The following is a 16,926-nucleotide window of genomic DNA, read 5'->3' on the forward strand; positions in this document are numbered from 1 at the left end:
GATGCCTGACCAACCTATTCTTAACTTTCAATTCTTTTTATTTATACCACACATCCACATTGTAGTTATATGTTTCTGTAATTATTTAGTTAATATTTGTCCGTTCCTCTAGGCCATGAGCCCTTTGAGGAGGGCAAGGATTCTCTCTATTTCATTACCAATCCCTAGCACAGTAGCTAATATCATAGTAGGCTCAGAAGAGGGACTGAAAACGTAAGGAAGGAATAATCGAAGATAACTTGAAGCTTGAGATCAGAACACAGAAAATTGGTCTTGAAAAGGAGATGGAGAGGAGAGAGGGGAAGAGGAAAAGAGTGGGGGAGAGAGGGAGAGAGAGAGGGAGAAAGATTATCCTGAAGACAGATGAGAAGAAAAAATGGATGAAAAGTGTGTTGAGAGAGAAGTGAGTGGAGTTGTATACCAGGTGGTTGAATCTCAGCTTCCCCAGAGTAGTAGGAAATTACGTGGATTGGAAGTTTTATAAAGTTAGAGTAGTATTATAAATCTTCTCTTTTAAGAGTATTATTAGATAAATTACATAATCTTGCTTACCTTCAGTTTTAACATTTATAAATTAATAATACCTCACGAGGAGGTTGGTGATGATTAAATGAAACAATGAAAGCAGAATTACATAGTAATTATAACATGGAATTGGAAATAGATTGGACAGAATCTTGCTTCTGCTACTTACGAGCTGAGTAATCTTGTACAAGTTACTTTAGAGTCTTCAATTCTGAGTAGTATGAAGAAAAATGAGGAATCAAATTCCCTAACCAAAGAACTTACAAGATACGATGAAAGAGATGAGAATATGAAGGCTGATAACAGCATGGATAAATTTACTCATAGCTAATGAGCCAGGATTCAAACCCAGGCTAACTGCTCCCATGAGTTATACCTGGTCTCATAATCTCTAAGCTATACCACCTCCTAAATAGAAGCAATCTACTAGAAGACAATGGGGTTAGGGCTCTTTTTTGAAAAAAAAAAAAAAAAAAAAAAAAAAAAGAAACAAACAAAAAAACATCTTGTCAGCAGAGTGTGAGAGAGGTAAGTATATATTGAGCAAATCCTAGAAGAAAGGGAAAATATTTTCTATGTTCAATAGAGTGAGCTCTTGTTTATCTTTCATAGAATTAATGCCACAAAAACGCACTGAGAGAATATTTCAACACACTGCTATACTTTTCAGGACAGATAATTCTTTTTTTTTAATTAAAAGATGAGCTTTTTTTAATAAACCACCTTATTGAGGTATGATTGACATGTAAAAAGTTGAACATATTTAATATATATAGCTAGATGATTTTGGTGATAAGTGTACACTTGGGAAACAATGATTACTATCAAGACCATAAACATATTCATCACCACCCAGTTTACTCCCACCTTCTTCTTTTTCATCATCATCAACCTTATTATTATTTTGTGCTGAGAACACTTAACATGAGATCTATCCTCTTAGCAAAATTTAAGTATACAATACAGTTTTGTTAACTACAGGTACTCTGCTATATAGTAGATCTCCAAAATTTATCTTGCATAACTGAAAATTTGTACCCTTTGACCATCACCTCCCCTTTTTCCCCCTCCCACCAGTCTCTGAAAACCACTGTTTTATTCTTTGCTTCTATGAGTTTGACTATTTTAGATTCCAAGTATAAGTGAGGTAATAAAATGTTTGTTTTTCTGTGTCTGGCTCATTTCATTTAGCATATTGTCCTCCAGGTCCATGTTGTTACAAATGGCAGGATTTTTTTCTTTTTTAAGGCTGAATAATATTTTATTGTACATATATTCCACATTTTCTTTATCAGTTATCTACTGATTGACATGTAGTCCATATTCTTGACTATTATGAATAATGCTGCAATGAACATGGGATTGCAGGTATCTGAGGTCCTGATTTCAATTCCTGTAGGTAAATAGACAGAGTAGGGTTGGTGGATCATATGGTAGTTCTATTTTTCATTTTCTGAGGGAATTCCATACGTGTTCTATAATGGCTGTACCAATTTGTATCCCCACTAACAATACACAAGGATTCCCTTTTCTCCACATCCTCACCAACACTTGCCATATATGTGTAATTTTATGTATTTATATTTTAATAATGGACATTCTAAAAGGTGTGAAGTGATAGCTCTTTGTGGTTTTGATTTATATTTCCCTAATGATTAATGATGTTGAGCACTTTTACGTATACCTAATGTCCATTTGTATGTCTTCTTTTGAGAAATATCTATTCAGTCCTTTGTCCATTTTTTTAATTGAAGTGTTTGTTTGTTTTTTGTTTTTGCTATTGAGTTGCATGAGTTCTTTATATAATTTGGATGTCAACCCATTATCACATATACAATTTGCAAGTATTTTCTCCCATCCTGTATGTTGTTTTTCATTTTGTTGATTGTTTCTTTTGATGTGCAAAAATTCTTTAGTTTGATGTAATCCCAATTGTCTGTTTTTCCTTTCATTGCCATTCATATCCAAAGAAGCATTACCAAGAGCCACATGAAGGAACTTTCCCCCTATATTTGCTTTTAGGAGTTTTACACTTTCAAGTTTTACATTTAAGTTTTTAATTCCTCTTAAGTTGATTTTTGTTTATGGTGTAATATAAGGGTTCAGTTTCATCCTTTTGCATGCAATTATCCAGTTGTCCCAGCACCATTTATTGAAGAGACAATATTTTCCACATTGTGTGTTCTTGGCATCCTTCTTGAAGATTAGTTGAATGTATATGTATGGGTTTATTTCTGGGCTCTCTATTTCTGTTCCATATCTATGTGGCTACTTTTATGCCAGTATAATACTGTTTTGATTACTAAAGCTTTGTTATACAGTTTGAAATTAGGAAGAGTGATGCTTCCAATTTTGTCCTTCTTGCTCAAAACTTTTGACTATTGGGGGTCTTTTGTGGTTCTATATGAATTGTGGAATTGTTTTTTTCAATTTCTGTGAAAAATGCCGTTGGAATTTTGATAGGGATTGCATTGACTTGGTAGATTACATGGGTTGTATCTGGACATTTTAGCAATATTAATCTTCAGTCTGTGAACATAAGATATCCTTTCATACTTGCTTATTTATTATTTTATTCTTCAATTTCTTTATTAATGCTTTATAATGTCAGTATACAGATCTGTCATCTCCTTTGCTAAATTATTCTTAAGTATTTTGTTTTTTTTTCCAAGATTTTATTTATTTATTTATTTAAGAGAGAGAGAGTGAGAAACAGCATGTGAGGGGAGAGGGTCAGAGGGAGAAGCAGGCTCCCTGCTGAGCTGGGAGCCTGATGTGGGACTTGATCCCAGGACTCTGGGATCATGACCTGAGCCGAAGGCAGATGCCAAACCAGCTGAGCCACCCAGGCGCCCAAGTATTTTGTTCTTCTGGGTTCTTTTTCAAATGAGATTGTTTTCTATAATTTTTTTTAATAGTTCATTTTTAGTGTGTAGAAATGCAAGTGATTTCTGTATGTTGATTTTTATCCTGTAACTTTAGTAAATATGCTTTTAGTTTTAACAGTTCTTGGTGGTATCTTTAGAGTTTTTTTTTTTTTTTAATGATTTTATTTGTTTGACAGAGAGAGAGGGAACACAAGTAGAGGAACAGCTGAGGGAGAGGGAGAAGTAGGCTCCTTAACGAACATGGAGCCCGAGCGGAAGGCAGCTGCTTAACTGACTGAGCCACCCAGGTGCCCCTAGAGTTCTTTTATATATAGGGTCATGTCATCTTCAAACAGAAACAATTTTACTTCTTCCAATTTGGATGCCTCTTTTTTCTTCTTGTCCAATTACTGTACCTAAGACTTCCAGTACTATGCTGAATAAAAGTGGAAAGAGTGGTCATGCTTGTCTTGTTTCCTGTCTTAGAGGAAAAGCTTTCAGCTTTTTATTATTTAATCTGATAACGGTGGGCTGGTCATATATGGTCTTTATGGTGATGATGTACAATCCTTCTATACCTATTGGTTGACAGTTTTTATCATAAAGACTATTGAATTGTGTCAAATGCTTTTTCTGTGTCTATTTAGATGATCATATGATTTTTAATCTTTCTTTTGATAATGTGGTATATCACACTTATTGATTTGATATGTTGTACCATCCTTGCATCCAGGATAAATCCCACTTGGTCATGGTGTATGATCTTTTAAATATGCTCTTGATTCAGTTTGATAGGATTTTGTTGAGGATTTCTGCATCTCTATTCATCAGGGATATAGGCCTGTACTTTTCTTTGATATCAGTGTTATGCTGGCTTCAAAATGAGTTTGGGAGTGTTCCCTCCTCTTCAAATTTTTGGAAAAGTTTGAGGAGCATTGGTATTATTTTTTTCTTTAAATGTTTGGTAGAATTCACTAGAAGAACATTTGGTCTTGTGTTTTCTTTGTTGGGTGATTTTTAATTATTGATTAGTCTTGATCTGTTCAGATTTTCTATTTCTATTTCTTCATGATTTATTCTTGGTAGCCTGTATGTTTCTAGTAATTTACTCATTTCTTCTAGGTTATCCAGTCTGCTGCCATATATTTTTTTTTTTAAAGTTTTTATTTGTTTATTTGACAGAGAGAGACACAGTAAGAGAGGGAACACAAGCAGGGGGAATGGGAGAGGGAGAAGCAGGCTTCCCACCAAACAGGGAGCCCGCTGCGGGGCTTGATCCCAGGACCCTAGGCTCATGACCTGAGCCGAAGGCAGATGCTTAACTACTGAGCCACCCAGGCACCCCCATATAATTGTTTATAGTAATCTCTTATGATCCTTTGTAATTTCTGTGGTATCAATTGTAATGTTTCCAGTTTTTAAAATAATTATTTGGGACTTTTAAAAAGTTAATCCAGCTAAAAGTTTGTCAATTTGGTTTATCTTTTTATGAAACCAATCTTTGTTTTGTTGATTTTCTTCCTTTCCTTTTCCTTTTCCTTTTCCTTTTCCTTTTCCTTTTCCTTTCCCTTCCCTTTCCCTTCCCTACCCTTCCCTTCCCTTCCCTTCCCTTCCCATCCCTTCTCTTCTTTTCTTCTCTTTTTTCTTTTCTTTCTTTTCTTTTTTCTTTTCTTTCTCTTTTTTCTCTCATCTTTATTTTTTCTTCCCTGTGCTAACTTTGGGCTTGGTTTATTCTTCTAGTTCCTTGAGATATAAAGTCAAGTTGTTTGAGATCTTCTTCTTTTTTTTAATTAATGTAGGCATTTATCACTATTAACTTTCCTCTTAAAACTGCTTTTGCTGCATCTCATAAGTTTTGGTATGTTATGTTTCCATTTTCATTGGTTTTAAGGTATTTTTTGATTTCTTTTTAATTTTCTTGACCCAATGGTTGTGCAAGAATCTGTTATTTCAATATATTTGTGAATTTTCAAATTTCCTCCTATTATTAATTTCTAGTTTCATATCACATACCATGTGGGTTGAAAAGATAAATTTAAATTTAAGTGTTGAATTTGTTAAGACTAGTTTTATAGATTAACATATGATCTATCCTAGAGAATGTTCTATGTGCACTTGAATGTATGTTCTGATGCTATTGGCTGCCATGTTTTGTATGTCTATTAGGTTCATCTGACCTACCATGTAGTTTAAGTCCAATATTTTCTTATTGATTTTCTGTCTGGTTGATCTGTCCATTGCTAAAAGTGGGATATTGAACTCCTGTGCTGTTATTTTATTGTTGTCTATTTCTTCCTTCAGATCTGTTAATAATTGCATTATATATTTAAGTGCTCTGATGTTGGGTGCATATATATTTATAATTGTTATATCCTCTTTTTTTTTTTTTTTTTAAGATTTTATTTATTTATTTGACAGAGAGAGAGATAGCGAGAGCAGGAACACAAGCAGGGGGAGCGGGAGAGGGAGAAGCAGGCTTCTTGCCGAGCAGGGAGCCCGATGTGGGACTCGATCCCAGGACCCTGGGATCATGACCTGAGCCGAAGGCAGACGCTTAACGACTGAGCCACCCAGGCGCCCAATTGTTATATCCTCTTGATTACTTGACCCCTTTCATTATATAATACTCTTCTTTGTATCATGAGAGTTTTTGATGTAAAAACTATTTTATCTGATATAAATATAGCCATCTCTGCTCTCTTTTGATTACCCTTTTCATGGAATGTCTTTTTAAAGCTAACATAAGTCTCTTTTAGGCAGCATGTAGGGTTTTTTTTTTTAATATCTATTTAGCCACTATGGGTCTTTTGATTGGAAAATTTAATTCACTTATATTTAAAGTAATTATTGATAGGTAAGGACTTACTATTGCCAATTTTTTTTTCTATTTTGCAGTTCCTTTGTTTCTTTCTTCCTTTCTTCTTACCTTCCTTTGTAATTTGATTTGTTTTTTTTGTAGGATGCTTTGATTCCTTTATCTTTATCTTTTGTGTATCCACAACAGGATTATGTTTTTTTTTTTTAAAGATTTATTTATTTATTTCAGAGAGAGAGAAAGAGAGAGAGGGCATGAGCAGGGTGAGGGGCAGGGGAAAGGGAGAGAATCCTCAAGCAGACTCTCTGCTGAGCCTGGAGTCTGATACAGGCCTCGATCCCATGACCCTGAGATCATGACCTGAGCTGAAATCAAAAGTCAGACACCTAACTGACTGAGCCACTCAGCCACTGCAGGATTATTTTTTATGGTTACCATGAGACTTAAATAAGACATTTTATAATAATAACAGTTTATTTTAAACTGATAACAACTTAACTTTGATTGCATACAAAAGCCATATACTTTTAAAAAAAAGATTTATTTTTTTATTTATTAGAGAGAGAGTGAACGGGGGGGGAGGGGCAGAGAGAGAGGGTGAGGGAATCTCAAGCAGATTCCCTAAGTCTGCAGAGTGCAGAGCTTGATGCGGGCTCCATCCCACAATCTTGAGATCATGACCTGAGCTGAAGTCAAGATTCGAATGCTTAACTGACTGAGCCACCCAGTCTCCCCCCAAACTGTGTACTTTTATCCTTCCCCACATTTTTTGTTATTCCTGTTACAATTTACATCTTTTTATGTTGTGTTCATTAGCAAATTTTTGTAGCTTTAGTTATTTTTAATATTTTTTAACTGTTATACTACAGTTACAAGTGATTTATCCATCATCATTACAGTGTTAGAGTATTCTGAATTTATTTATTTATTTATTTATTTTATTATGTTATGTTAATCACCATATATTACATCATTAGTTTTTGATGTAGTGTTCCATGATTCATTGTTTGTATAACACCCAGTGTTCCATGCAGTAGTACATGCCCTCTTTAATACCCATCACCAGGCTAACCCATCCCCCCACCCCCTTCCCCTCTGGAACCCTCAGTTTGTTTCTCAGAGTCCATAGTCTCTCATGATTCTTCTCCCCCTCCGATTTCCCCCCTTCATTTTTCCCTTCCTGCTATCTCCTTCTTTTTTTTTTTTTTAATATATAATGTATTATTTGTTTCAGAGGTACAGGTCTGTGATTCAACAGTCTTACACAATTCACAGCACTCACCATAGCACATACCCTCCCCAATGTCTATCACCCAGCCACCCGATCCCTCCCACCCCCACCACTCCAGCAACCCTCAGTTTGTTTCCTGAGATTAAGAATTCTTCATATCAGTGAGGTCATATGATACATGTCTTTCTCTGATTGACTTATTTCGCTCAGCATAACACCCTCCAGTTCCATCCACGTCGTTGCAAATGGCAAGATCTCATTCCTTTTGATGGCTGCATAATATTCCATTGTATATATATACACCACATCTTCTTTATCCATTCATCTGTCGATGGACATCTTGGCTCTTTCCACAGTTTGGCTATTGTAGACATTGCTGCTATAAACATTGGGGTGCATGTATCATTTCGGATCCCTACATTTGTATCTTTGGGGTAAATACCCAGTAGTGCAATTGCTGGGTCCTAGGGTAGCTCTATTTTCAACTTTTTGAGGAACCTCCATACTGTTTTCCAGAGTGGTTGCACCAGCTTGCATTCCCACCAACAGTGTAGGAGGGTTCCCCTTTCTCCGCATCCCCGCCAACATCTGTCGTTCACTGACTTGTTAATTTTAGCCATTCTGACTGGTGTGAGGTGGTATCTTATTGAGGTTTTGATTTGGATTTCCCTGATGCCAAGCGATGTTGAGCACTTTTTTATGTGTCTGTTGGCCGTTTGGATGTCTTCTTTGGAAAAATGTCTGTTCATGTCTTCTGCCCATTTCTTGATTGGATCATTTGTTCTTTGGGTGTTGAGTTTAAGAAGTTCTTTATAGATTTTGGATACTAGCCTTTTATCTGATATGTCATTTGCAAATATCTTCTCCCATTCTGTCCATTGTCTTTTGGTTTTGTTGACTGTTTCTTTTGCTGTGCAAAAGCTTTTCATCTTGATGAAGTCCCAATAGTTCATTTTTGCCCTTGCTTCCCTTGCCTTTGGCGATGTTTCTAGGAAGAAGTTGCTGTGGCTGAGGTCGAAGAGGTTGCTGCCTGTGTTCTCCTTTAGGATTTTCATGGACTCCTGTCTCACATTTAGGTCTTTCATCCATTTGGAGTCTATTTTTGTGTGTGGTGTAAGGAAGTGGTCCAGTTTCATTCATCTGCATGTGGCTGTCCAATTGTCCCAACACCATTTGTTGAAGAGACTGTCTTTTTTCCATTGGACATTTTTTCCTGCTTTGTTGAAGATTAGTTGACCATAGAGTTGAGGGTCCATTTCTGGGCTCTCTATTCTGTTTAATTGATCTATGTATCTGTTTTTGTGCCAGTACCATACTGTCTTGATGATTACAGCATTGTAATAGAGCTTGAAGTCCGGAATTGTGATGCCGCCAGCTTTGCTTTCCTTTTTCAACCTTCCTCTGGCTATTTGGGGCCTTTTCTGGTTCCATACAAATTTTAGGATTATTTGTTCCATTTCTTTGAAAAAAGTGGATGGTATTTTGATAGGGAATGTATTGAATGTGTAGATTGCTCTAGGTAGCATTGACATCTTCACAATATTTGTTCTTCCAATCCAGGAGCATGGAACATTTTAACATTTCTTCGTGTCTTCCTCAATTTCTTTCATGAGCATTTTATAATTTTTTAGTACAGATTCTTTGCCTCTCTAGGAATGCATCTATTTCTTCCAGATTATCTAATTTTTGACATAGAGTTGCTCATAATATGTTCTTATAATTGTTTGTATTTCTTGGTGTTGGTTGCGATCTCTCCTCTTTCATTCATGATTTTATTTATTTGGGTCATTTCTCTTTTCTTTTTGATAAGTCTGGCCAGGGGTTTATCAATCTTGTTAATTCTTTCAAAGAACCAGCTCCTAGTTTCGTTGATCTGTTCTACTGTTCTTTTTGTTTCTATTTCATTGATTTCTGCTCTGATCTTTATTATTTCTCTTCTCCTGCTGGGTTTAGGCTTTTTTTGCTGTTCTTTCTCCAGCTCTTTTAGGTGTAGGGTTAGGTTGTGTATTTGAGACCTTTCTTGTTTCTTGAGAAAGGCTTGTATTGCTATATACTTTCCTCTTAGCACTGCCTTTGCTGCATCCCAAAGATTTTGAACAGTTGTGTTTTCATTTTCATTGGTTTCCATGAATTTTTTCAATTCTTCTTTAATTTCCTGGTTGACCCATTCATTCTTTAATAGGATGCTCTTTAGCCTCCATGTATTTGAGTTCTTTCCGACCTTCCTCTTGTGATTGAGTTCTAGTTTCAAAGCATTGTGGTCTGAAAATAGGCAGGGAATGATCCCAATCTTTTGGTACCGCTTGAGACCTGATTTGTGAACTAGGATGTGATCTATTCTGGAGAATGTTCCATGGGCACTAGGGAAGAATGTGTATTCTGTTGCTTTGGGATGGAATGTTCTGAATAGATCTGTGAAGTCCATTTGGTCCAGTGTGTCATTTAAACACTTTATTTCCTTGTTGATCTTTTGCTTAGATGATCTGTCCATTTTAGTGAGGGGGGTGTTAAAGTCCCCCACTATTATTGTATTGTTGTCGATGTGTTTCTTTGCTTTTGTTATTAATTGGCTTATAGAATTGGCTGCTCTCATGTTAGAGGCATAGGTATTTACAATTGTTAGATCTTCTCGTTGGATACATCCTTTAAGTAGGATATAGTGTCCTTCCTCATCTCTTATTACAGTCTTTGGTTTAAAATCTAATTTGTCCGGTATAAGGATTGCCACCCAGCTTTCTTTTGGTGTCCATTAGCATGGTAAATGGTTTTCCACCCCCTCACTTTCAATCTGGGGGTGTCTTTGAGTCTAAAATGAGTCTCTTGCAGGCAGCATATCAATGGGTCTTGTTTTTTTATCCAATCTCATACCCTGTGTCTTTTGATTGGGGCATTTAGCCCATTTACATTCAGCGTAACTATTGAAAGATATGAGTTTAATGCCATTATATTGCCTGTAAGGTGACTGTTAGTGTATATTGTCTGTGTTCCTTTCTGGTCTATGTTACTTTTAGGCTCTCTCTTTGCTTAGAGGACCCCTTTCAATATTTCTTGTAGGGCTGGTTTCATGTTTACAAATTCCTTTAGTTTTTGTTTGTCCTGGAAGCTTTTATCTTTCCTTCTATTTTCAATGACAGCCTAGCTGGATATAGTATTCTTGGCTGCATATTTTTCTCATTTAGTGCTCTGAATATATCCTGCCAGTCCTTTCTGGCCTGCCAGGTCTCTGTGGATAGGTCTGTTGTCATTCTAATGTTTCTACCATTGTAGGTTACATATCTCTTCTCCTGAGCTGCTTTCAGGATTTTCTCTTTGTCTCTGAGACCCGTAAGTTTTACTATTAGATGTCGGGGTGTTGACCTGTTTTTATTGATTTTGAGAGGGGTTCTCTGTGCTTCCTGGATTTTTTTTTTTTTTAAAGATTTTTTTTTTTTTTATTTATTTATTTGAGAGAGAGAGAATGAGAGAGAGCACATGAGAGCGGGGAGGGTCAGAGGGAGAAGCAGACTCCCTGCCGAGCAGGGAGCCCGATGCGGGACTCGATCCAAGGACTCCAGGATCATGACCTGAGCCGAAGGCAGTCGCTTAACCAACTGAGCCACCCAGGCGCCCTGTGCTTCCTGGATTTTGATGCCTGTTTCCTTCCCCAAATTAGGGAAGTTCTGTGCTATAATTTGCTCCATTATACCTTTCTTCTTCTTCTTTCTTTCTTTCTTCTTCTTCTGGGATCCTAATTATTCTAATATTGTTTTGTTTTATGGTATCACTTATCTCTCAAATTCTGCCCTCATGATCCAGTAGTTGTTTATCTCTCTTTTTCTCAGCTTCTTTGTTTTCCATCATTTGGTCTTCTATCTCACTGATTCTCTCTTCTGCCTCATTTATCCTAGCAGTTAGTGCCCTCATTTTTGATTGCACCTCATTAATAGCCTTTTTGATTTTGACTTGGTTAGATTTTAGTTCTTTTATTTCTTCAGAAAGGGGTTCTCTAATAACTTCCATGCTTTTTGCAAGCCCAGCTAGTATCTTTAAAATCCTCATTCTGAACTCTAGTTCCAACATCTTACTAGTGTCCGTATTGATTAGGTCTCTGGCAGTCAGTACTGCCTCTTGTTCTGTTTTTTGAGGTGATTTTTTCTGTCTTGTCATTTTGTCCAGAGGAGAACAGATGAATGAGAGAACAAAATGGTAACACGGTAACAACGACCCCAGAAAAATATACAATAAACAAATCAGAGGAGTCCTGAAACTGGGGGAAAAGTAAGGGAAAGAAAGAAAAAAGAAAAAGAAAAAGATAAAAACAAACAAACAAACAAAAAACCAGAATATGATCAAATAAGATAAGGCTGGTGCATAGATCAGTGCCACACACTAGATTTTGGGCTTATTTCAGTCTGTTAGAAGAAAGTGACTCCCAAAATTTGAAAGAAAAAAAACTTATATATGTACAAAAATAATGGTAAGTACGATGAAGGGATGGAATATGACTGTAAGATGAAAATTATAAAAGATTTTATAAAAGGAATTGATAAGAAGTTGGTTGAAAAAAGAAAGACGATTAAAAAAAAAAGGGGGAGAGAATGTGATCTGGCAGGAGACTAGAACAAAGCCATACACTAGAGATTTAGGGTATATTTTGGTCTGTTAGAAGAAACTGTATCCCAAAATTTTAAGGAGAGAACAACTTATTTATATATATACTAAAAATAAGGTTAACTACTATGAAGGGATAGAATATGACTCTAAAAATGAAAAATAAAAAAGATTTTTTAAAAAAGGAATTGATAAGATGTTGGTTGAAAAAGGGAAAAAGAAAAATTCAAAAAAAAAAGGAAAAAGAAAGTTAAAAAAAAATTAACTTGAAAGACTAAAGAATCATGGGAAAAAAGGTCTGAATTCTTTTTTTTTAAATTTTTTTTATTGTTATGTTAATCCCCATACATTACATCATTAGTGTTAGATGTAGTGTTCCATGATTCATTGTTTGTGCATAACTCCCAGTGCTTCATGCAGAACGTGCCCTCCTCAATACCCATCACCAGGCTAACCCATCCTCCCACCCCCCTCCCCTCTAGAACCCTCAGTTTGTTTTTCAGAGTCCATCGTCTCTCATGGTTCTTCTCCCCCTCCGATTTCCCCCCCTTCCTTCTTCCCCTCCTGCTACATTCTTCTTCTTCTTTTTTTCTTTCTTAACATATATTGCATTATTTGTTTCAGAGGTACAGATCTGAGATTCAACAGTCTTGCACAATTCACAGCACTTACCAGAGCACATACCCTCCCCAGTGTCCATCACCCAGTCACCCCATCCCTCCCACCCCACCTCCCACTCCAGCAACCCTCAGTTTGTTTCCTGAGATTAAGAATTCCTCATATCAGTGAGGTCATATGATACATGTCTTTCTCTGTTTGACTTATTTCGCTCAGCATAATACCCTCCAGTTCAATCCACGTCGTTGCAAATGGCAAGATCTCATTCCTTTTGATGGCTGCATAATATTCCATTGTATATATAAAAAAGGTATGAATTCTATGTGCAGTATTCCCCTAGTGCTGAAGTTCTGCCCTTCTCATTGATCGGTAAACTTGGTCTTGGCTGGCTATTCTTGCTGATCTTATGGGGGAGGGGCCTGTCGCAGTGGTTCTCAGATGTCTTTGCTGGAGGTGGAATTGCCCCGCCCTTGCTGGGTCTGGGCTAAGTAATCTGCTCGGTTTTGCTCTCCGTATCTCTTGTTCCGTGCCAGCTTTCCATACAGCTTTGGAGGACCAGAGTGAAAATGGCGGCCTCCCAATTTACACTCCTGAGGAGCCGAGAACTCGGGGCCCCACTCCTCAGTGAACCACCAGAGAAAAACATTCAATCACTCCCATCTTCCTGGTCTCCAGCCGCACTCCGTGCTCACCCGGCCTGTGACCGGGTAGCATTTCTATCTCTGGCTCATGACCCCATATGGAGTCTCCAAACCCAGCAGATCCCTGCGGTGCACTCCCGTGCTGCTCCGTCCAGGGGAGGAAGGGGAGTCTCCCCAGATCTGCCGCTTGTTGGGCCCCTGGTTGAAGAGCAGTGGCCCGACTGTGCCGCGGATCACGGTTTATGGCAAACTGGAGCTGAGCGTCCGCGCCTCGGCTCTGTCTCTGCAGCCGGCTTCCCTGCTCCAATACCTGGGAGTTCTACCGCACTCAGGCACCCCGGCCATGGTAAAATGGCAAATGAAATAAGGAGGTAGAGTAGATGTAAATGAATCCTTGATGGATGGCCAAGCCTATGGTAGAGTTATTGTCTAATCAAGAAGATTATGCACTGGATAAAGAAAATGTTAAATTTGATATTTGTAAAATTAATTTCCTTTTTTTTTTCATTTTTGTCCATCTGAAAGAGAAAAATGGAGAAACTTATTAACAGAGGAGAAAAATAGGAAGGAAATAGAATCATGAAAGGAAGAATTCTTCTGAAAAATTTTAAGACATTTAGCCAATTTTATAAAAGATCTGTTTCTAGTTGTATTTTAGATTATATGTGAACATTACACAGTACTAATTTTTCTTTTTCTCTAATTGTTTTGAAATGTTTTCTCTTTCTGTAATGATTTTCTCTTCCTAGCTTGGCATAGAATTGTAGTTTTAAAAATTTTATGCTACTTTTGATCCCCAAAGATTTATCATAATGTAATAGGACAATGATCAATGTAAGATACACACATACACACAATATATGTACACCTCTGTGCATGTGTGTTTACATGTATATAAGGTTAGGCACTCTGATCATTGTGTGTGTTTGTGTGTTTGTGTTTGTATGTTTTGCTCACATATGCACAAACATTTTGAAAATCATTATATGATTTCATTTTATGCTAAGGTTTCTTCAGAGAGCTTTTATTTGATACTAATTCTTTTTCCAATTACCACATTATGCTTAAATCTTGGAAAGGCTTCCTCTCTTGATATATTTTAATAAAAGAACCCTTAGAGCCACATAACCTCCATCTTTTCATCAGGCTACAGATTATCTTGACTTCTATTGCCTGAAGACTTATATATGTTAGAAACATTAAAAATACCATGTCAGGTTCCAATAGTGGGAAATAGCTAGAAGTTATAATAGATCAAATGGAAGATAGACTTTCACTTTTTAAATAAATAATTAAGTTCAGAATTCTCTTTGATATGTTAGTGTTGGAGGTTAGAGTGTATGATTTACAGTGAGGCATAATTAAAATAATGCTGAATTAGGTGTTATACAACCTGGATACTCGTCTGAAATCACTGTTTATTTGCCCAGTGACCTTGGGCAAGAGAGCCTCAGCTTGACTCATCACCAGTTGAAATGTGTAGTTATTATCTTTACTGCCCAACTTTTTTTAGTGTTGTCAGAATGAGATGATATATGTGAAAATATTATGTAAACAATGAAGATCATATTAAGGTGACTATTGTAAATAATAGTTGGTATGTGCCATGCACTGTATTAAGCATTCACATAATTCTTACATGGTTTTATGAGACAAGCAACATTTTAATATTCCAATTTTACAGATCAGGAAGGTGAGTGTATAAGACACTTGATTGAGCTCACACTATCTGTGAATAGGAAAGGCAAGATTTGGATACTGGTTTGTTTGACACTAGACTTGATGCTCATAATTGCACAATTTTTATCTCTTATTTGAATAATAATTATTACATAGAGTAATGCATGGAAATGAAATTCTCTTTATTATCACATCTGATTTCTAAATGTGAAAACGAAATAATATTTATTTTTCTTAAAAGCAGAATGTAATGGAGTTGTAATTATTGAAATGTATTCTTCCTTTAGAATTTAATTGTCTTGGATCCACTCACAGTGACTGAGGAAGAAATTAGGCCATCACTAGAGAAACGTCTTGAAGCCATTATCAGTGGGGCTGCACTATTGGCTGACTCTTCATGCACTAGAGATTTCCATCGGGAACGGATTATTGCAGAATGCAATGCCATTCGCCAGGCTCTCCAGGACCTGCTTTCAGAGTACATGAACAATGTAAGTAACTTGTTTTCCGCCAACCTCATGCACTGGGTATATGCTGATGTTCTTTCTGTGTACAAATGTGATAAATTACAAATGAGTCCATGATTTTACATATTTGGCTTTCTGAGTAGGTTCTACTCACAGAATACAGCATTGATATAGGAATTTCTAGGGATGGGATCCAACAGTATATAATTTTTTTTTTTTGAGGCAGTATCTAAATATTAGTTGAAGAAGGGAGTCAAGATTGGAGAAAAGAAACTGGAGTTGGACATCAATTTAAAGGATAAAAGGAAGATGAAGAAAAGGGCAGACTGTTCGGGATTACGTTGGTGAATAAAAAAATTTAGACAGTATTAGATAAAGTCAATGTTGAAGGGATCACAGGTTATTTTTGAAGGTGTAAGGAACTCATGTAGTTTGTAACATTAGCTCCTAACCTTTTCACATGTGACATACTGTCATAATTTTTTTTGCAGTTTTAACTATCTCTTAGGAATATTAGAAATGCTGTTTAAATTTAGACACATGCAAAAATATTTGTTTCAAGATGCTTTTGGTTTCATTTCATATGTCTTCATATATGATATATTCATTTCACATGTACATGTTTCTATCCATCTATGGAGTATCTATGCCAGTTCTTACATTCAAATCTTATTGCTGTTTTTAAAATGAAGAAAGAAGACATTGCCTTGAAGACATTGTCAAGCATTTATCGATCATAAAGCCTCTTAAATAATAGAACTAAACAAAATAAAGGATTTATATATATATATTTAATATATAATAATAATATATTTATAAAATATTTTGCTCATCTGCCTTACAAATGGAATAATTAAAGAATTATGAAGATACATTTTGAAATTTATTAGTTACAAAGCATATGACTTTTTGGGTGTGAGGTTAAAGATTTAAGATTGTTCAGTGTAAGTAATTTATGTGAATAATTGAAATGTGCTAAAATTAGTTAATGAGTTTTAAGGCTCCTTCTGCACATATGATGTATCTCCATACTCTTAATATTTGATGACTTTGGCTCCTGACCAAAAATCTCTTGCCTGTCAAGAAATCAAAGTTGTAAAGCAGATTTTGTTAATAAGAAGAACATGTTATAACATCATGTCCTGCTTCTGAAGCTAGAATAGTTCCATTTTTAGCATACGATATATTCTTTTTTTAATTTCCAGTATTTTTTATGGAAAATTATGACAAAGCATAAGAAATAGAAAATTATATAAGGCAAGCATGAACCCAGAGAGCATATAATATATTCTTAGTTAAAGATTTTTTAAGGGAATTCATCAATTATAAGGAACTCAAAAGATAATATTGTATTGTATTTCCTTCTCCCATGATCTGTAAACTATTAAAATTAGTATTCTCATATTTATAGATAAAAATACAATTACATATAAGTTTATTTTATCTATAAATTATAAAATTATAGATAAATTCACTTTATCAGATATAGATA

General features: G+C 35.9%; 1 protein-coding gene across 2 annotated transcripts in view; it reads left to right on the top strand.

The window, feature by feature from the left end:
- The window catches only part of CTNNA3 (catenin alpha 3), a 1,800,030-nt gene that overhangs the window by 504,242 nt on the left and 1,278,862 nt on the right, over positions 1–16,926 (top strand). For both annotated transcript variants that reach the window (XM_078077659.1, XM_078077660.1), the window contains one exon: positions 15,255–15,458. In XM_078077659.1, coding sequence (XP_077933785.1) covers positions 15,255–15,458 — 204 coding nt within the window. The remainder of the gene's footprint in view (positions 1–15,254; positions 15,459–16,926) is intronic.

This window comes from Halichoerus grypus, chromosome 7, assembly GCF_964656455.1.
Source record: "Halichoerus grypus chromosome 7, mHalGry1.hap1.1, whole genome shotgun sequence".
Classification (NCBI taxonomy): domain Eukaryota; kingdom Metazoa; phylum Chordata; class Mammalia; order Carnivora; family Phocidae; genus Halichoerus; species Halichoerus grypus.